The following is a 21,393-nucleotide window of genomic DNA, read 5'->3' on the forward strand; positions in this document are numbered from 1 at the left end:
TGTTATGCCGACCCCGAAACTCGAACCTGGTTTCCTAGCTCCATAGTTGGTAGCTGTGGCCCTTACTCCATATCGTCTCCCTAGCCTCTGCCTCGGTTCCACAGTTTGTGATTATGGCCAAATCATTTAATCTCCCTATGACAGCCCACATTTGCTGTTGGTTGCCTATGCACTGCCCGCCCGTTGCTGGTTGCCCGTTGCTGCTTGCCCCCCTGAACTCCGTTGCACAGATCCCCTCCTCCCCAACTTTGCTTTTCAAATTTTTTTGGGTGCAGTTTTATATAGTGCTAAGACCACCCAAAGGTATTGGAGCACTTTAAAATTGTTCCAGTTATTTTTTTAGTACAGTGTTACATAGTGCCATTTTATTACCAGAAACACATACAATCTACACTTAGTATACACCAACACTTCTGTAAAACAAAGAGAAAAAAAATCTTTTTTTACATTGCTTTTTTACCTTCTGTTTGGTTGGATGACTTGAATCCTCCCATTACTTTACTTCAACACGCAAGGAGAGAAGTTTAAATGTAAATGCCAGCATTTGTAAAGTGCACAGCTACCTCCGGAGAGGTGTCCTGGCGCTGGGGCCATCGGGAAGATTAAGCAAGCTATTGCCCAGAGTCACATGGTGCTGGGCTAACCTGCCTCCAGAGCCAGGGATTGAACCGTGAACCCTGTGGTCCGGAGTCAGGCACCCTGGCCGCTGCACCATACCTCTTCCACATAAAAATTCAGTGGGAGGAAACTCCATCTTAAATTTGGTGGGGTCTTGGAAGATTTCAATGACCGTATTCAATTTGACAGCAATCCAAAATGCAAAGGCATTTGTCTTAAATAATTTTCGGGGTGGTGTTGATATTTTGGCGTGACTTTATTACCCCTGTTTATTAACCCTGTACTTTATCACCCCTGGTCGTTTGGGGTATTGAACCTCTGATCACTTAATCTCTTTTAGATACCATTGGCATGATTTTGTTCTATACAGAGTAGTAAACGGGCCCACAGTCAGCGGTTTAAAGTTCTCTTCAATTCCTTCTATCCTGGTATTAATTGCCTCTGTAATACTTATGGTTCATTCAGATTTCCTGCCTCTTTCATAGGCAACTCCCTGTTTAGAGATGCGAGTTTCAGCTACCTCTAATAATGCTGTATGTTGATTAATTTGCTTTAACACCCTACCAACTAAATCCTGGGAGTCTGCTGGTACAGCCTGAAATTACATCGAAACCTTTCCACCCACTGCTGCCAGTCTGTAAAATGCATATGAACTTGCGTTAAACTTCAGGCTGTCCATCTTGTTTTCCAACATTTTTGTGGTTGTGCAAACCTTTGATTCCCAAATTTGCGCCCACACCAACTCAGTAGCATTGTGTACCACCATACTGTTCTACATAGGTTTCCCAGCTGGTGCAGGTTCTAACCCTACAATCCGGAAAGAGCTGCTAGCACCTCTGGGGGATTCTAAATGTGTAGACCAAACTGGTGGACTAAATCATAATCTATAAGCAGGCAAGGCTTTAACAGAACCCATTTGCATCTTCAAACCTAGCAAAGACAAAATGCTTGAATGGAAGAAGTTTGCAGTGCCTTCTTTGTGCAGGTTGTCTGCGGGTGAGCTCTACAGTGGGGTGTACACTGGTTGATCTGGGTGCCCTTGCATCAGGCTATGGCTGGCTACCAATATGACCAACAATCTTGCCAAAATTCGCCCTTTCTGTTTTCTGTTGTGCTGGATAGAGGCAACAGTTTCTCTTAAGATTTTTCTGTATCAGAGTATTGGGAACTTGCTGCTTTTTGTGCAGTGAGCTGATATTTATTAGTACTGTGGATGTTCGTCGTCCAACCATAGGAGCTCCAAGGCCCTGAATCCTTGTTGTAATTTTTTTTACAAGGGAACCTTTTATGCATCTGGACCCTCTAGCTTGTCTGTATCCATAAGCTTTGATCCCATGGTTAGTGTATGGAACTATTATTAACCCACACTTGCCATTGTGATGTAGAGAGAGGGAGAGACAAATGGCTACCATTAACCTTACTCGTTTTCTACATTTTAAAACTGAGTCTGTCTCATTTTATAGTGACTTAATAACACTCTCCTCCACGAGCTTTCAAAACTGTCCTCTCTAAACCGATGAAACCTTTCAACCTCATGTATATACCTATCTGCCACCTTTTCTGTAAGGCTTCCTTTGGGTGGTTGTCAGTTGTGTAATGAAGATCCATAAGGTACCAGCATTTTGTTCCTTTGCGCAATACAAATATTCAGAGCAATACAGTGGCTCAGTGTGCATTTTTCTTCTGCCCTTAAAGTGTTTTCGAATTTATATGGAACTTGGATCATATCCTTTCCCATCTTCTACCTATAGCCGTCTTCGTCAATGGATTGATTGCCTCATTCTTGATGTTCAATAGCCCATCATACTCTTAACAGCACAAAGGACATCAGAAATTACCCTGTGTGTACTAACATGACAACCTTGCAATCTATTATTTGGTGGATACTTGTATGTACTGTAACATTTTCACCAGACTAGGATCAGGTAAGTAGTTACTATAGACCTTAAAAGGTAAATTACTGTTTGCGAAATTTGCTGGTCAGCCACTAGGAGATCACTCCAGTATATTTTCGTACCTCAAGGTAGGCTCCGTTATAGGTCAGATTTTTCGGCATAATTTTTTTGCATTTATTTTATCCTTACTCTTCTTTTTCCATCCTACTGTGATAAATGTTGTTTTTCTTTGTGGGTGAGCTTACAGTTCAGTTCAGTGTAATTGTTTTGAATATTGTTAGATAGTCAAGGATTTCACTATCCTTGGAATTTGTGTTAAAATTATTAACAACATAAACTCCATTTCGATGTACTTGCTTGTATGCTACAGATGTTACTGAATAGGGTTTTAGTATCTTCTCATGAATTTATCATCCACAGTTGCTGTCCATTGGCGCTGCTGGCTTCCTTAAAATGCTGTTTGGACTCTAAAATGCTGCTGCTTATTCGCACAATGTTGATTGATTAAATTGTGTTTTTAAAGAAATACTATTTAGTTGAATCTTGCTTAGCTAATAACGTTTAATTTATAGTTCTGATTTGAATATCGGAGAGTAAATAAAGTTAGTTAACAATGTCTTCACTTAGGCTTATTTAAACACCTTGTAGGTATTCTACATTATCTGCTATCAAAATTTCAATCTTGGTCATTGGTGCATCACTCTTTCCCCTTCCCCTACCCATGTCCCTGAGCTTCCCTTTTTCCATGCCATTTGCTGTGCCCGCCCCCGCCCTGCTTTTTGTATGTCAGTTTGTTTTATCTGTTCCTCCTGCTTGGGTCCCTGTACCTTTGCTTACTCTAACAACTCATGTTACATTCACTATCCTTTAGAAATTCAGCTTTCACAATTAGTTCAGCTTCTGTTCTTGGCTTGGTTCCAATCAAGCCTTTTCTTGGTATGTACAAACTCCTACCTCCTATGGATTCGAGATTTACCAAGATCGGTAAAGCTACCGATGCACCTAGCACTAATAAAATATTTTGCATCGCTGTAACCAAACCATGCGATGTTAGTGGGTATCTAGATGAGAGTGCAGTGAATGCGGGTAGTACCTAGGTGGCAAACGTGGTTGCCTCAGTACTGAGGGTTCTGACTCTTGTTGTGGTGGACTGGTCATGAAGAATATTGAGCTCCTCGTCTACGGAATTGATTAAAGATTTCCCCGACCGTTTAATAATGGTGTTCTCGTCTTATGCATCGTATTTACCCCATATCATCTACTGGTTATGGTGCGCTTTATTAATCTTGCGGGATAATAAAAGGATGGTTACAGAATAGACGGTAACATGATTAGCACATCGACCCTTGAATGAGCGCCCTTGAAGCAAGTGTTGATTTTACTTTTTTGTGCAAACAAAATGAAAATAGCACTGACTGAATACTGTCACTTTGGTTAAATGGTCTATCCAGTGAAAAAAGGAGTCATTTTATTTTTGCCCACATCACTAGCTATTGGCAAAAGTAGTAGGCATTCTGGCAGGTTGCTTTGTTTGATTCCTGCTTGAATTTTGCAACATATTGTGACATCATTCATCCGATGGACCTTTAAAATCGCGTGAAAAGATTTGAAGTAAAGAAATAGACTGGTGTATTCTTCCAAAATATATTACCATAGTGTATGTGTCTGCATTACAGAGTGGACTCCTTCTATAGCCACAGATTTATTGATGGGCATTGAACGGTGAGAATAATGGAGACGATATCCCATCAATAATCCATGGTGATTTACCTTGAGAGCACACCTTGTTGCTGCCAATCTTCATACAACCTCCTGGGTATGTAGTGTGAGATCCACTTCTTTTACCTATTTGTCCATAGGTATGATACGATGAAGACCTCTAATCGAGACATCTAATTAAGGTTTCTGGCACATCTAAGAAAGTCACATGAGTGAAAATATATTTTTGGGTCTTGCAGATGCTTATGAATATTCAGAAACGTGTTTGCATATGTTAACATTCAGTGCTGCTCTTTGAATATTCATTGAATATATTTATTTGCCTACAATTTGCATTTATTTAATTAGCTTAATCCTAGTCCTTATGCATTGTTTATTTAGTATTGTGCCAAATTGCCATTAACTACTATTTAACAAGTACCATAGCTATCTGGTGTTACATTGGGTGGGAACTAGGCAGAATATATTGGTTTGTCAGTCCCTCCCTTAATGTACATAATTATTTACTAGTGTTTCCTAAAGGTTAGTAGATTTACCAATTTGTTTGAGAAGAATTTAATTTTTAATTTGGAAAGCAGTGTAGGTCCGGGAGCGAAAGCGTCTCTGCACTCGAGAAATCTGTAAATGTCTGCAAATCAAAATAATTATGATGTACAGTTTACATATTGCTGAATGGGCATAGTACCTCAAATGTTCCTGAAAGAATTAAAATTGCTCTGAATGTCTCGAACATGTTGAGAGTTAGAAATGTGCTCGTTTCTATATGTTACGAGTACTTTCTTTTATTATAATACTCATTTAAATCTGCTTTGCAGTTTTGGGCTATCTTTCGCTCTCCTTGTTATTAATCCACTCCTCCTGTCCAGTCCTTACCATCTCGTAGCTTGACTCTTGTATCCATGTCTGCCTGAAATGATAAACACCTCAAGCTTGTGACCACAGGTCACATGACTGACAATTCCATCTTGGTCACTAGAACTTAAGCCAGGCATGTCAGTGAGCTTCAGTCCTCAGTCGTGTTTTTTAAACCGGATATCTTGTCCCATAAGGTGCAAGGAGTGCCGAGAACTAACCCAGGTTTGTCCTGAGGTCTGACTCAGTCTTACCGTAACAAGGCGATTTCTCTACCCACATTTGTCTTCACTTGCTTGTTTCTTTGGCTAATAATACGTTGCTTGTGCTTGAATTTGTAAGTTGCAAGTTTTTTACTGGGATAATAACAGGTTTATATGTCGTATAGATCAATTCTTTTGGATGCAATGCTGCTGGTATGCCTTAGCTAAGGTCTATATTGCCAGGTGGATTATATGTCGACTCTTCCTCTGCTATACCATGTACATTACAGACCCTCCGCCCTGCATTCAAACACACTCCAGTAGAGCTAAGGCATCCATGTTGTGAAATTCCATAGTCATCTAATACTTAAGCTATATCACGTACATTCTTTAGTTATTACACTCTTGGGGCTACCTCCCATGCTGATGCACAGGTCCAAATGTTTAGTTGGAAGCAGTTTGAGTCGGAATTGCCTGATGCTGCATTCTCTGTAATGTGCTTGAGAAAGGAAAAGAGATAAAATGTAGGTGACTTAATTCCTGCTAGTCCATTGGCTCTTCCCCTTATGAGCACCTTCCTGCCACTCTGACATTCGTCAAACATGTAAGGATTGATGACTTTTAAGATCGGGCCTGACAGTTTTTGCTGTTTTCCAGGCTTTTGTATTAATGAATAATAATGCATAAATGAAAACCAGCAATACTTAAAGGGGCTGTAGTTAACCTTCGTTTGAGTGTCATTCATGTTTCTGTTTAGCCCACAGCTTACAGAGAGCGGTAAATCGTTCAGCCTCTTTCAGCATTTTTGTTGGCAGTGTCAGTCATCATTTAGCACAGCTGAAAAATACTTGGAGTGCCAGTGAAGTTGATATACATCACATTGTCTTTTCACCTCTCACTCTGCATTAGGAGGGGGAGAGGCAAAAGAGTCCACCTGGAGTCCCAACCCCACACACAACATCCCTCCAGGTGGTCGAGACACAGAAGCATATTGGGGATAGTAAAGGTTGAATCATTTTCTAAATGTATGTATTTAAAACAGCACTGTGAAATCCCATTCCTCTGTGTGTCTGCATGGTGCTCTCCCAAATGCACTATGGCCACTGTAGTCTCATCTGTACTCTCGTGTGACAATAGAACCAATCACCAGTTAATTGTAAGCTGTAATTGTACTGTACACAGTGCGTATAGCCTTATCGGTACCCTTGAACTCATATATATCTCTTCTCCCCCCCCCCCCCCCCCCCAACCTCTCCCCAATTATGAGGACCAGCTGTAATGGAGTGTGCATATCCTATTCTAACTCCACGCACACTTTGATAGTAGGGTAGGTTATAAAGCGGTCCGAGGCAAATATAACTGCACTTTTATTTTTTTGATAAACTCTTGAAATTACCTAAACACACTACTGGGACCAGTCCTCCTAACGCACCGGTCCTCACAAAGATAGTGTTTTTTTTCTGTCGGATTTACCTAAGCTATGAGCACCGATCTTATTCATAGAGTGGGTTATACATGCCCACACACACCAGAGACAGTTGTACTTTCATGAAGGTGTTCTAGACATTGGGCCTTGGAAGCCGGTACTTTGAGCGACTTAAAGCCCCCTCTTTCAGTTGCACCACAAGGTGTGCAACGCGCTGACATTGGCCACAGCCATTACCATCTGCGGAGTGACCCAACCAGTCTTGTCAGCAGACCGCATGAGTGCTGCTTCTCTGATGGATACATGTTTCTGGCGGGTGAGATGCCATCTCCTGCAGTTGCTTTTGGTTGTTGAAGCGAAGCAGAGGTTCTTGTGAAGCCACTGCCTGCATTGTGGCTCTGGTGTAAGATAAATTGCATTTGGATCTGTTGTGATTTTAGTTGGCTGCTGAAAAGCATCACAAAAGCATGCACCTTTGCGTTTTTTTTTTTTTAAATAACTTTTTATTGAAGGTTTATTGAAAATATATACCAAGGTTAGCACATATGTACTCATTAGAGTACATAGAAGCCACTGCAGCTCGCAGGTCAATTTCTCAAGATATGTCTTACAGAAGCACTTTAAAGCAAACAGTAAGCTCTCCCCCTGATTCTCAGTGTTATCTGGCCTCAAAGGAGCGTTTCTCACTGTTTTTGTACCATGGCCTAGGCGGTCATGGTTCAATATGTATCCGTCGGAATCCAGCCAGTCCTTCCACATTTGTTTTGTACTTTTGTGTACAACCATGGGCCTGTTAAACCAGGCGCTCTGGGCCCATACAGTAGTCCATACCTTTTCCCACATGTCCAGGAAAAGGGCCTCTGTATACATTCAATCAATCCATCAGCATTTGCATAGTGCAGCACTGTCAGCCCTAGGGATATCTAGGCGCTGTGGATTCGACGTCAGAATAAGGACCGAAACAAGCAAACAGAGGCAAAAAGAAGGTTAGAAATGAGCACAAAGAGGCAAAATAAAGTTCAGAAATGAGCAAAAAAGCAAAGTTAAGTTCAGAAACTAGCAAAAAAGGCAAAATAAAGGTCAGAAGTGAGCAGAAAGGCAGAATAAAGGTCAAAAACGAAAAGGAGGCAAAATAAAGGTCAGACGCAAACAAAGAGGCAAAAGAAAGGTCAAACGAGCAGGAAAAGGTTAAATAACGGGCAGAATGAGCAGAAAGAAGCAAAATAGAGTGCAGGGCAGAGAAGAGGCAGAAAAACGAACAGAAAAAGGAGCAGAGGAGGCACAAAACCGAAGGCAGCAGATGTTAGGGGACTGAAAGCAAGCTGGACAGGAGGACCGTCGCAGGGGGAGCTGGTACGAGGACCTGCGCAAGCTTCTTGCAATATTAAATTTTGCAATCGGCATACCCAGTCAGAGCAGCACACTTTCATATCTGTTTCCTCCCATTGCACCAGCAGTATGCAGTAAAATCAGTCTTAGCTCCCTGGGGATCCTCCAAACCATCACCTCCCCTTGATTCTCCAACACCCCCTCGCAAAAATGTGACAGAGCCAAACAATTCCACAAAGTATGTAGTAAATCCTGTGTTATTGCATCGTAGGCAACTCCCTGAGCTAATCAGCCCCATTCTGAGCAGCCGTGCTCTCATGAGGTATGTGCGCTGTAATAATTTAATTTGATGAGGTGGAACTCAGAAGCCACCACTGCCTCTCCAGGAGCGGCCACAGCCTCTGTAAAATCCTCGTCCTCCTGCAGTCCCAGGTCACTAGACCACACCTCCCTCCGTTTCCCCAGTGGTTCTGGCTGGTTGCGACGCAACATCTGGCATAGAACAGATAGTTTGTGAGCTTTAATGTGTGTGAGTAAGGTTTTCGCCTCCAGAGGTGAGTATGCAGGGGTTTCGGCATTCAGTAGTAAATATGGTGTACGCGCATGCTGTAGCTGAAGGTATAAAAATAAATTGGCTACGATGCATTTGATATTCCTCCTGCAGCTCCGTAAAGGACTTAATGGACTATATTTTGACCACGTAGCCCAGTGTTGTTGTGCCTTTAGTATCCCATTTTCGAAAGCCACAGAGCATTGATACCTGTGGGAGTCTAGTCCCCTTCCAAAGCGGGGGTCTGTAGCACAAACAGCCGTTTTGCCCAACCAGCCACTTTCATAGCTTCCCTTCAGATCTTTAGCACAATCCGAGTGGAAGTGGGTAAAGTCTGCCGTAACTCACCACCATTTAGTAAATGAGTGAGGTGATCTTGTCCCACTATTCATCCCTTCGCTGCATAGGCTGGATCTTCAAACCCCTCGAACCCCGAATCTTTGAGCACCAATAAATGTTCTGCTTGTAATATAACGTCAGATCTGAAGTGGCTATGCCACTTTCAAAGGTAGCCCTACACCATTTCTCGAGGGTGATTTGGGGTATTCCTCCGCTCCACAGGAAGTCTCTTAAGAGTGCATTATTATTAATTTCTGTGCAGTGCTCTATGCCATGAGATGTTTTGGCCCTGCCGAGTCATGGAGCTTACAGTGCTATAAGCGAGAAAAAGAAGCATGAACAGAATCAGTGCTGAGATTAGATTGCAAAAAAGTCAAGTTTTTAAGTTTTTCCTGAAACTTATCAGGGTGGTCTGAGAATTTAAGTAAAGGGAGGGGAGGCTGTTCCAAAGCTTAGCAGTACCACCAATTACATTTTTGCCTCCACATTTGGCCAGTTTAAACAGGGTAGTCATGAAGTTTTTAGCTGAACAGAACTAAGCATTCTGGCGGGGGTATACCATTGAATGCTCTCTCTCAAATAGTCCGGACCTGAGCCAAGTAGGGCCTTGTGGGCGATTGAGAGGGCTTTGAAAATTATTTTTGGGTGGGCTGCCAGTGAATTTTATGTAGGACTTGAGAGGCTGACTGGAAATTTGGAATCCCTAGTAGCATCTGAGCTGCTGCATTCTGCAGAGTCTGAAGCTTCCTTAGCAGTCGTTAAGTGCTTTACCGCAATACATTTTTTACAGGACTAGTGTAACCTTCACTGTCTTCTGAAGTTCATTGGAAAATAATCAGAAGAATTTTTTTAAACTTGCTTTAAGATGATGTAGGAGATTCACCTGTGCTCCGAATGTCAATTTGTCGTCAATAAGAGACCCTGGTTTCTGACCTTCATGACACGGGTGGGAAGTGTCCACAGATTGTGGTCACCACGTTGGGTACCAGAAGGAGGGGTCTTTACCAAAAAGGAGAACCTCAGTCTTACCAGAGTTTAATTTCAGGCAGTTTTGCTTCATCTGTCTCTCTGCTTCTTTCATGCAGTTGTCCAATCTAACAGATGTTTCATGAAAATCACTAGAATTGAAACTAGGATTTGTGTCTTCATATGAAACCAAGGAGAAGTTGGAGGATCTGCTCAGGCTTTCAAGGGGTGTAACATATATGTTAAAAAGCATCAGGGTTATGATGATCTCTGCAGGACACCACAAGGCAAGGAGAAAGGGGTGGAGACTAATCCATTAGAGGATACATATCGTTCTCTGCCTGGGAGGAACGAGCTGAGTGTGGCCAATGCAGTATCCTTTTTTCCTATGCTGTTAAGGCGGTGTAGTAAGACATTGTGGTTGACCATATCGAAAGCCGCCAATAAGTCGAGAAGGATTAGAGCTGCTTTCCCTCCTTGATCAATACTAGCTCTAATTTCTTCTGTGACTATAAATTCCTGTTTCTGTACTACGCCCGCTTCTAAAACCAAATTGGGTATGGTCTAGAGGAAAGTTATTCTCCCCAAAAAGAGATAAGTTCCATGTTTATTGCTTTTTACACCACTTTAGCTGGAAATGATAAGCGAGATATTGGGCGATAGCTGTTGGTTTTGAGGGGGGTTACATGTAGATTTTTTTAAAAAGAGGTAGGATCGATGCTGTTATCCATCTCCTCATAAGGTGAGGCACTACAGTCTTCGAAGGCATATGTAGTGCTGCTGGGGGACATGGATCGGATGGTGATCCAGATTTATCCATGTCCAGTAGCCTGCGAACCTGTTATGATGTGAGAGGAAAAAATTGGTTGGGGCTGAAAAAGATTCAGCAGACGTTCGACTACTTTCTCATTTGACACAAACTCATTGTAGGCTTCAGCTGCTTTTTTTAAAAATTCTGACGATTCATTACGGGTGGATTGATTGCTATTCGACAAATTGGTATTATTGAGATTGGTTAAGGAGTTAATTGTTTGGAAGAGAGTTCTAGCTGAATTTTTGGTGGATGTGATTTTGTCAGTAAAATAGTAGGATTTTTCTTCATGAATCCTATTTTTGTCGTTCAGGATATATTGTTTGTATTTTTGTCTCTCGTTGGCATCATACTGTTCGTGCCATATGCATTCTTGTTTGCGACAGTTGCTTTTGCTGCCTGAGTTTTTCAGAAAACCAGGGGGCTGACTATTTGTTTTTGTGGCAGTTAAATGACTTTTTGGGGCACCAATTGGTCCACTGCCGAGTGCAGCCAATTGGTGTAGTTGCTGGTGGCGTCATCTAAGTCCTCCAAGACATCCGTTAGTGTGTCGGAGAGGACCTGATTGAGCTGTGACGATTCCAGCTTGTTCCAGGCTCAGGTTAGTTGCATGCGAGTTGTATTTTGGTTTGTCGATCCAGTCTAAGCAGGGAGCATCCTTAGATTTAACTGTGTCCAGGTCCGGTCCAGATGTAAAGTCTGCCCAAGTTTCTGTGACATATGCAAGGCCTATTCTATAAATGTCCAGAACATCTGTGAATTCGACTTTATTATTAATTAAAAACCTTGCATTGATCAGAGTGCAGCAAATGCTGTCATTTATAGAGTTTATTTCAGGAACACTGGTATTTGTCAGAGGGCGAGGTACCTTGTTAAGAATTTGCGAGCTCTTACAACCTTTACAAAAAGTGGTTTGTAAATCAGTAATGCTGGCAGGGTCTAAGGATTTGCATTTATTGTTCCTGCTTTGAGATTCGGAAGCCAACAGCTCGATTGCCAAGACAAAGACAAGAGCTGTCATCCCTGTCGAATACCCCCATCTTAAACCACTAGGAGACAACATTAAATACCCCCTACCTTTAGGTGACTGTATAACAGTTTGATATAGCTGATTAATTTTGGGCCAAAGTTTAAGCATTTTAGTAGATTGAAGAGAGAGTCCCAATCCACTGAGTCAAACTCCTTTTGAAAATCCACCACCTGGTCAACTAAAACTCAGCTCTGTGGCATTGTTTACCCTTCTGATAGTATGTTGGGTGGCTGTTTGGAACATAAACACAGATTGATTGAGATGAACTAGTTTCCCTATCGCCTCCAGCAGTCTGTTTGCTAACACTTGAATACAGACCAATATCGCTGCTGAATATAGAGGTTAAGGTGTGGGTTTGTCTCCTCGTATTCCCCGCAGATCCAGCTTTGGGATCACAGCTGTATCCGCTGCTCTGAGGTCCTTTTGCAACCTACCCACCCTCAGGGCCTCCAACATCTGCAGCAGGTGTGGCCCACATGGGGCATTATCCAGATTCCACTAAAAACCCATTTGGGCCTGGTGTTTAGCCTTATTGAAGCTGCATGAGGGCTTCCCCTAAGTCCTCGAGGGTGACTGCAACCTCCAGAAAGTCCCTGGGGTCTAGGCAGGTCACTGGGAGGTTTGCAACAAACTGTCTCAGGTCTGCATGCTTCACCTCCCTTATCAGGACTATAGAGCTGTTAATAGTATTCAGCAAAGGCATGCGCTTTGTCCACGCTGCCAGTAAGTAGTGAACGTTGGCTGTTTTCAGAGTATAATATGGGATCGCCTACAGTGTGGGGTGTGCACAGCCAGTGTAGAGCTTTACTTGCCTTATCCACCCCCATAGATATATTCGGCTACACGTAGCCATGCATGCCTCGCAGTCTTGTGACAAGTGTTCCTGTCTCAGGAGTGTCTGGGTTGAATCGAGTCCACTGCTGTGTCTATATATTGTCGTTCAAGCTTGACTATGCGGAACTTCAAATCGGATATGTTTTGTGGAGTCCAGCCCCTCTGGCCATTATTATTACTGATGAACTCTCCTCTCAGGTAGGCCTTCAGCGCCTCTCATGTGACACCCGGGGAATCCACCAACCTGTAGTTTTCCTTCAAATATCTCTTCCCCACTTGCTGGCCTGACTCCCAGAACTCTTCATCCAGGTCTTTTGCCCATTTTTTTGGGATGGGGGCTTCCCCTAATTCTTCTGGCCACCACTCCTTGGACCATAGCTCCTCAGCTTTGCCAAATAGCAAGATCTCCGTTTTGCTGGAGTTTAATTGTAAAAAGTTTTTTCTCATCCAGGTGGCAATATTTAGCAAGCAGCTTTTGAATTTTTCTCTGGTCAGCACAGGGTTTTTCCCAATGGGAACTATCACCTGTGTGTCATCTGCGTAAGAGATCGTATGGAACCCACAGGATCTGATAATTGGGGCCAATGTGGAGACATAAATGTTGAACAGGGTGGGACTCAGGACAGAGCCCTGCGGTACGCCCTTATCCACCACTGCTGTGTCAGATACAAACATGTCCATTTGTACACACTGTGTTCTTTCTGACAGGAATCTATGTATCCACTTTAAGGCCGGGCCTCTAACACCAATCTCTCGCAGTTTATCCACAAGGACACCGTGAGAGATGGTGTCAAAGGCAGCTGAGAGATCGAGGAGCACCAGTATGGTGAGGTTTCCCTCATCCAATAGCATCCTTATTGAGTCTGTGACTTCAGTAAGAGCCGATTCTGTGCTGTGACCCGCGCGGAAACTTGACTGAGATGGGTCCAGCAGATGATTTTGTTCCATATTGGGACACATTATTCAAAAAGGTGGCTAGAATTTTCAGGTGTGCTTCGGCCGTTGCTGTGTTGGTGGAACGATCCAACACAGGGTTGTTAACACCATTAGATCTCCACCCAGGATCCATGGGGCCACCGGAAGCACTAGGAGAATGTGGCTGTGTTATTACAAACTCAGACATTAAGGGAGGAGGAGCATACACACATTAGCGAGAGGGGAGACCCCTGCAGGATTCCGGTCACCGCCACAAAGCGCCCCAATTGATCGTGCCATGCCCTAGTCACCAGTATGGGAACAGTGGTTGCCCATTACGTGTGTCTCCTGTATCAATGGTATGTCTGGGTTTGGTTTGTGCTGCCCTCAGTACCGCCCCTTGCTTAATTTTGTTAAAGACCATTAACGTTCCATGAAAGAATAGTAAGCTTCCCTATGAAATTGGGTTGTGGTGCATAACCATTTTTAAAGGGAGTGTCCTCAATGTCAACAGTGTCAGTTAGCTATATTAGCACTTCACCTGTGGCAGCAAGTTAAGTGATAATGGATGTGCCAGAACTAAATCAAAACAAGAAAACCCGTTCCCCCAACACCCACCCCATACTTTGCCAACTAGAAGTACCTGTTGTGATGCAACTAGAGACAGTAGCCAACTGGGCTAGCCGGAGAAGTAGATCTCCCCTGTCGAGCAACTCCCCTCCCAAACATATCCCAATCCACCCCCCTCTCCTTTAGCCCCTAAAAAACAGAAAACAAATTAAAATAGCCCGGGGCGTGGGTCACCACACATCTCAGGTCGCCACCATGCAATTTCATTGAAGTAAATAGACAGTTTACAATTTTCCATAGAGCATGTGAAACTGGAGGCTCCTGAAAGGATAGCACAGGGTTGTTTGTGCAGTTGAGATCTGTCTTTTGCAGAGGTTGATTGCCCCACTGGGGATCTGTCGATATCAAGCGATCGAGCCCGTCGCTTTCATTTTCAAGTCCCGCGTCTTGGAGGTGTGTTACACTCCCCCGAAGGTCCTCCATCTCAGTTAACCCCCTCTACCTTTTGCCCTTTTTGCGTGAGGTGATCCACGACCACACAGAGTAGGCCGTCACTTCACCCAATCCCAGGCCTGGCTTCTCCCCCTCCCACTGCACCAGCCTCATCCAGCGATCGCCATTGTTTAATGTATTTGTCTATTTGCTGTGCCATGCAGGCAGAGGGTTTGTCTCGAATCATAATAATTTGATTTGTTGTATTTCACGGTCTGTCTTGAGCAGAGAGGTGTCGAGCATATCCGTCAATCCCACTTATAGTGCTGTCCACTGTGAGTCCGTGGGTGGTGCCTTGAGCGGACGAGTCCGCCAGTCTGCACCCTTTTCCCTTGAGCAGTTCAGGGGCCCATGTTCTCTCAGGGTCGCAGCAAGGGGTGGCTGGGTTAGGAGATGAAGCTGGAGCCTCACACCGATATGGCACTTCTTTATGATGAGGGGGCTAACAATCGTACTCGTCGTCTCAAGACAGTAATAAAGCTTGTATCTTCGGTACTTGACTCATAGGTGCCGGTTACAGATGTCGCGCAACCCTGTTATGTTGCAGACTGAGGGTGCTCCACTGGGAATAACAAGGTGTAGTAGTCTCGCAATAGAGGCTGGCACGGTGAGGGGGCTGGGGGAGGGGGTCAGAGTGTCAAGATCACTTTCACAATACTAATGTCTTTGTGGGTAATGTGGTACGTGTTGTCTTTATTTGAGCCCTGTATTTTGCTAAGAGCAGAAGTTGTCATACAGTTTCCTTGGATAAGTGTAATTGATTCCCCACCCTTCCTAGTCAGCAGTGATGATACATTTAAGCGTGTGATTCCTGAGCAGGTCCATTGTGTCGAGCCTCCTGGTTTTCTGCAATCTGCTCAGGGAGGTATGCCGCACTCACAATGACCGCCTCTTGCCCTAGATGGTTAAATGAGTTCATCTATACCCCTCAATGTGCCAAGTGCTCCTCTTGCACCTGACCTTGGTTCCTGGAGGGTGAAGGGACAGTCTTTCTGGCCTTCTAGACTATTGCAAGAATCAACCACTTCCCAACTGTAATCAGTTCGGGGCTGACCGCGCTTAGGTCTAGGGTGGCGTTGATGGGCAGTGTGCCAATCAAAGCCCGAATCACTAGGCAAAACTGGAGTTTCCTTTCTAGTTTGTGGCAGGCAGGTCTGCGATATCGGTTGGGCATTGCCTGGTCCTCCGGCCGTCCACTGGGAAAGAGGGGGCTCCGCCCAACAGTGACTGCCTTGAGGTGTGCACTGCTCACGCGACTCCGGTTGCGGTCTCTGTCTGGGCCGATCTGGCTCCTCTCCTCGGAGCGTGCCTGTGGAGAGATCAATGAAGGTGCACTCTTGTCCCCGCATCGCACGGTGAGAGCCCACTGTTGTGCTAAGCATGCTTGGTAATTTGTGAATTCCAAGGTACACATAGCCAGCAAAACGTGGTCAAAATTTGGTAGGCTTCCAAGACTTGAGGCATTCCTCCCAATTAATGTTTGCCTTTAAAACAAAAAGAAGCATGTTAGAATGTTAGATCTCTGTACCTTGGTACAAACAGAAAGGAATTGTAGTCCACATAAATAAGGGAGATGATGGTCTCCCTTAATGCTTTGTTTCGAAAACCTAGCCTCAGTTCATGCTTTTTAAGTATTATTTTGCCATTAACATTGGTACAACTTGTAGTTTAAATAACGTTATAGAATATGTTAGGGTTCTTCTCCTGTAAATGTTTGTAGATTTTAGTGGCAAATGGGAAGCTTCTAGAGAAAATGTATTACATTTTTGGTGGGATTTCAACGTTCGAGTGTGCCAGTATGTATGTATATGGCGTAAATGTAGCTGCTTAAAAAAGAGTGTATGTTCATTTCAAAATTACACATTTTTAATTCACACATGTGCACAGTTTTAGGCACAGACATAAATTTGCTATGTCACCCGATTTCCAGTCGAACACTGTTGGTGGAATTTGAACCCATGGCCCCAAGTTCCAAAATCAGCAGCTTAGCAGCAGGACCACAAGCAGCAACTGTAGCAAGCACCACAAACCCAATATTTGTTTCAAAGAGTACACAAGTTTACAAGTATTAACAATACAAAAGGTCATTTCAAGGTCAACAGGAAATCAGTAAACTGAGTATTGGAAGTAGATCTGTAAAGGTAACACAAGTATGGTATTTCCTGTATATAGTTGGTTCATTTTTAAGCTTGATTGGTGGGTAACCCATCAATGCAGAAATAGACCAAGTACTTCTAAACTGCTAGTAGCCTGGGGCCGCCGCCCATGTTAATAAAAATTTCAAGGCACTGATTTTCATAAAACATGTGTTGGCATACTCGACTTTGTAAGCTGCCCAAATTTTCCAAGAAAACACTCTTGTCAAACCTAGGTGCCCTGGTAGTGTACTTTATTGAATTGTAATTACATCTGTATTAGTAACATTTTGCAAGTTTCCAAAGGACTCTGCAAGCACAGATTTGAGATTTCCAGAATTCCCCTGCTAGTAAACCTTGAAGTTTTCTGTAATACTCAATTTCTATAATACTCCACATAGAAACCGGAAAGGTAATTAATTACATAGTCTTATCGTCTCCCATGACTAGCTGACTATATTGGATGCTTCAGCAGGAAGCATGTGATTCCCTTTTTAGAGGTGCAGCCACACTCTTTACAGCCCTGAGATCTTGTAAAGAATTAGGGGTGGTTGTAACTCGCAGAGTTGCATAAAGTGGAAAATATGTAGCTTGCGATGCAATGTAGCAACGGTAGCGTGAGCAGCGCTGAAAAATCAGCACTTATGGCACCATGCGTTTGCGCAAGAACGCTCAACCATTCCAGCTGATTTTGCTGCAGCTCGAGTAGACAATCTACTTGAGTGGCAGCAAATCTACTAGAGCGACAGCCCTCTGACCTCGACCACCGGTACTAGACAATTGCACTAGGGGATGCCAAATCTCGCTTGTGTTTTCTGGAGCCTTGTGGGAGAAAAATTCCGCCACACAGCGGAATGTGGCCGAAACTCCGTGTTAGAGTAACTCAGAGTAACCAAAATTCTGTCAATTCAGCGTGCAGAATGAAACATTCGGCCCACCCTTAGAAAAATGTTTCTGCCATTACATGCCAATGGGGAACAGTTTCTGTAGAAGCCACTGGAAAGCTCTATACACTCTCTTCCAGAACAAATGTTTGTGCTGTGTAAAACTAACAAAATAAAACCAGTAAAAAAGCACACTGCAGAGAAAAAATAGAGGGCGCAGAGAGAAACCTGTTGCTCATGAGAAACACCTTGGGCGGGTGGGGTGCGGGGATCTCTATCCTAGGCTGATTGTCTCACTTAAGTCCTAACGACTTTCAAGTCACTAAAAAGGAAGCCACAGGAACCACTTTCTGTTTCCTTGGATGGGATAGCCTACATACACCAAGGATTCCCTTGGTTCTATGAGTTCTCTTGAATATTATACAGGAAACTGAACATTGACCTGTGCAGTATTTTATGTCATAATTACAGAGAATGGTCCAGATCGTTGCGCCACAGTGGATGGGTGTGTACTTCTATAACCATATCTATAGCAATACACACTGGCATAAAGTTGATTAGTAAATAAATGATAAACAAAGAATTAAAGCTGTTTCTATGACACAAGGTGATCAGGGGTACCAGATTGCTTTACCAGTATTCCTAGGTGAGGAACAAAATGTGGGCCAGGTTATGTTGTGTGTAAATGAGGTCCGAGTTCTGACCTGATTAGGCAGAACACAAGGGTTAGCAATGATAAAACGCCTGAATTTTGCTATAAAACCTTATACAGATAGTTTTAGCTGCAGATTCCTTACCTAAGAATTATCCCCAGGCATTTGACTGGATCCGGATTTTCTTTTGTAAGAAGTATCCCTGTCCACCAGTTAGCGGCCTCGTTCAGCTCTGCGTTGCACCGGAAGTGGCATGTGCGGTGCCTATTTAGGTGCCATCCCATCGCGCTGACGTCATTACGTTTCGCACCAGTCAGCACAGATCTGAAGAGAGGTTCCCCCAGTCAAGTTTTGACTGACCACTGTTGACTTTTTGTTGGTATTTTTGAGATTCTTCTCCTGGTGTGGCAGGAGGTCCGCTAGGAAGGCCGGCTTCAAGCCCTTCGGCACCTGTCACCAGCAGATGTCGGTGACGGACCAGTATCTTGATTGCCTCTGGTGCCTCAAGCGTTACCACGACGCAAAGGCCTTGCCTGCTGCACCATGCACCCCAAAGCCTTGAGATAGCGCTCCCTCAAGCTCCTTGCTACTTGACCTGCAACTCCCTGATGGTATCCATTCCAGTCAAGATGAAGGTCCTGGGAGCGGATTGAAGATCTTCATTGCACTCAGTTGTCCTCTGGTAAGAGGAAGAAGAAATTCAAGTCGAAGAGGTCTGTGACTTCGCCCCGTTTGTCAAAGTCATTCGATGAGACGAGGGAACATAGTCATTTGAGGCCTGGCTCCGCAGTTGAGCCACGCCTTCCAGAGTTTCTGGGAGCCTGAGCGACCCCTGTCCTTCTCCGTGAGTTCTATGAGGCCACACACTTTTTATTTCGGTAGCCCGTTCCTGCTGAAACACCTTTAGGCCCGGGGGTTTTCCAGCCCCATTGTTATCCCCCACCACCACAGCCCACAAGCTTCCCAGCCTTTGCATAGCCGAGGACGAGGCACCCAGAGACCGTGTGGTTCAGGAAGCCAGAGGTAGTGCCAGGCTACCACCCCCCTTGGTAGCCACATCCTCCAAATGCCTTTAGTTTTCCCGCTCATCATAATGGGCACTTAGTGGACAGCGGGATATCCCATCTCCTGCCCCACTGGAGGCCAATAACATCAGACTGCTGTGTTTCTCAGATAGTTCGAAGGGATTCTCCCTTCCCTTCATGACCTTCCCTCCACCCATGCCACCCGCTTTCAACACGCTGATGGAGGAGCATCTCTCCTTACTCGCCAGGAAGTGATTGCTCTCTTGGCCAAGGGAGTAATAGAGAGGGTGCCGACACAAGAAGTAGGTTGTGGTGGTTGTTCCCGCTACATTCTGGTGCCCGAGAAGGATGGAGGCATGTGTCCTATCCTAGACTTGCCCCCCCCATTTCTTACTCAAAGAGAAGTTTGAAATGCTAACTCATGCTCAAGTCCTGTCTCCTCCTGGACCCGGGAGATGGATGGTAGCATTGGACTTGCACAGCCCATGCCCACAGCCATTACCAATGGTTCATGTTAGGCCACACTCACTTTCAGTTCACCGTGCTTACCTTTGGACCAGCGCCAGTCAGGTGTTCACCAAAGTGATGGCGGTGGTTGCATCTCATCTGTGGAGGCCAGGGTTGCCATTCTTTCCCTATCTTGACGACTGGCTGTTGAAGGCAAGCTCGAGCCAGGCTGTTGTCTCCTCCTCCAGACTACTGCGGACCGCCTGCACTCACTGGGGTTTGCTATCAACGAGCCGAAGTCACACCTGACTCCCTCTCGGATGCTCTGTTTCATCGGAGCAGTTCTGTACACTGAGCATTTTATGGGCATATCCTCCCCAACAGCGAGTCCAGGATGTTCAGGCTAAGATACTGATGTTTCAACCTGTATCCTGGATTTCGGTGAGACTGACTGAGGATACGGGGCCTCATGGCCTCCAGCATCCTGCTTGTGACGCATTACCGCTGGCATGTTCGGGCTCTGTAGTGGGACCTGAAGTTCCAATGGGCGCAAAATCAGGGGAATATCTGACATGGTACAGGTCTTGGAGGGAACTGCAAAAGATCTGCAGTGGTGGTTAGTGAACCACAAATGGTTCAGCGGCAGACCCCTCTCCCTTCCCCAACCGGATCTGATGGTGGTGACAGATGGGTCACTCCTGGGATGGGGCGGCCATCTGGAAGAGGTGGAGATCAGAAGCCTCTGGTCTCCTCCGAAATCCAGGCTCCACATCAACCTTCTGGAGTGCCGTGGTGATCCAGCTGGCATTAAAAGCCTTTCTATTCTCTGTCAAGCAAAAGCTAGTGCAGGTGTTCACTGAAAACACCAGCAACATGTGGGACTGCAACAAGCGGGCCGGATGGGGCCATGGACTGTTGTCAATAGGCCCTGCGTCTCTGAAAATGGCTGTAACTTTCATGGCATATCCCTGTGGTTGAACGCCATGGCCGGCGAACTCAGCCAAAAATGCCTGTCAGATCACCAATGGCATCTCTATCCGGAGGTGGTGCAAAGTCTTTCAGCAGTGGCGAGAGCCTTTGTTAGATCTGTTCATCGCCGAGAACGAGCAATTTCGGCAGTTCTGTGTGCTAGATTTTCCATGGTGGCTCTCGCTCTTAAATGTTTTTCGTCTCGCGTGGAGCCCACGTCTCCTGTACGCCGTTCGACCAATACCATTCCTACCCAGAGTTCTCAAGAAGATCTGGAATGACTGTGCCCGAGTCATCCTTATAGCCAGTGTTTAATTTGTGAAGAAATAAATGCCGGAGCCCTCGTGATGAGGCCACCGCAGTTTGCACCACACACTGCCCCTGCCAGCGCTGCCAATGTCAGAGCTTGCTCAACTACTAACCATCACACTGCTTCAAGTGTGACAATTCTGACTGGTCGAGCCCCCCAAGCTTTAAGAATTGTTTGTGTGACAGTTATCAGTTCTTGTAAACATCTATTGATTTATTAAACCACTATTTTCAGCTCCTCTTTAAATGAGCAGCTGTCCTAAGTGCCGGTGCCTGCAATTAAGAGCTGGTGCCGAGCACCGGAAAGCACCTGCTCAAATTAAGCACGGCTTGTAGCTAAATACTGGGCTCAGTTTAGTATCCTCAGCTGTCCTCTGATCAGGATGCTCCTTCAGGAGCGTCTTCTCTCGCAGCAGCAGGGG

General features: G+C 44.7%; 1 protein-coding gene across 8 annotated transcripts in view; it reads left to right on the forward strand.

Annotated features, from left to right (window-relative positions):
- Nucleotides 1-21,393, forward strand: part of POU2F1 (POU class 2 homeobox 1) — a 668,152-nt gene that overhangs the window by 228,173 nt on the left and 418,586 nt on the right. The window contains exon 4 of one of the 8 annotated variants that reach the window (XM_085621115.1): nt 4,190-4,329. The exons of the other annotated variants lie outside the window; for them this stretch is intronic. Within the exon in view, the coding sequence (XP_085477241.1) occupies nt 4,272-4,329 (58 nt within the window). The 5' untranslated portion in view covers nt 4,190-4,271. The remainder of the gene's footprint in view (nt 1-4,189; nt 4,330-21,393) is intronic. 8 annotated transcript variants of the gene reach the window in all.

This window comes from Triturus cristatus, chromosome 8 (genome assembly GCF_964204655.1).
Source record: "Triturus cristatus chromosome 8, aTriCri1.1, whole genome shotgun sequence".
Lineage (NCBI taxonomy): Eukaryota > Metazoa > Chordata > Amphibia > Caudata > Salamandridae > Triturus > Triturus cristatus.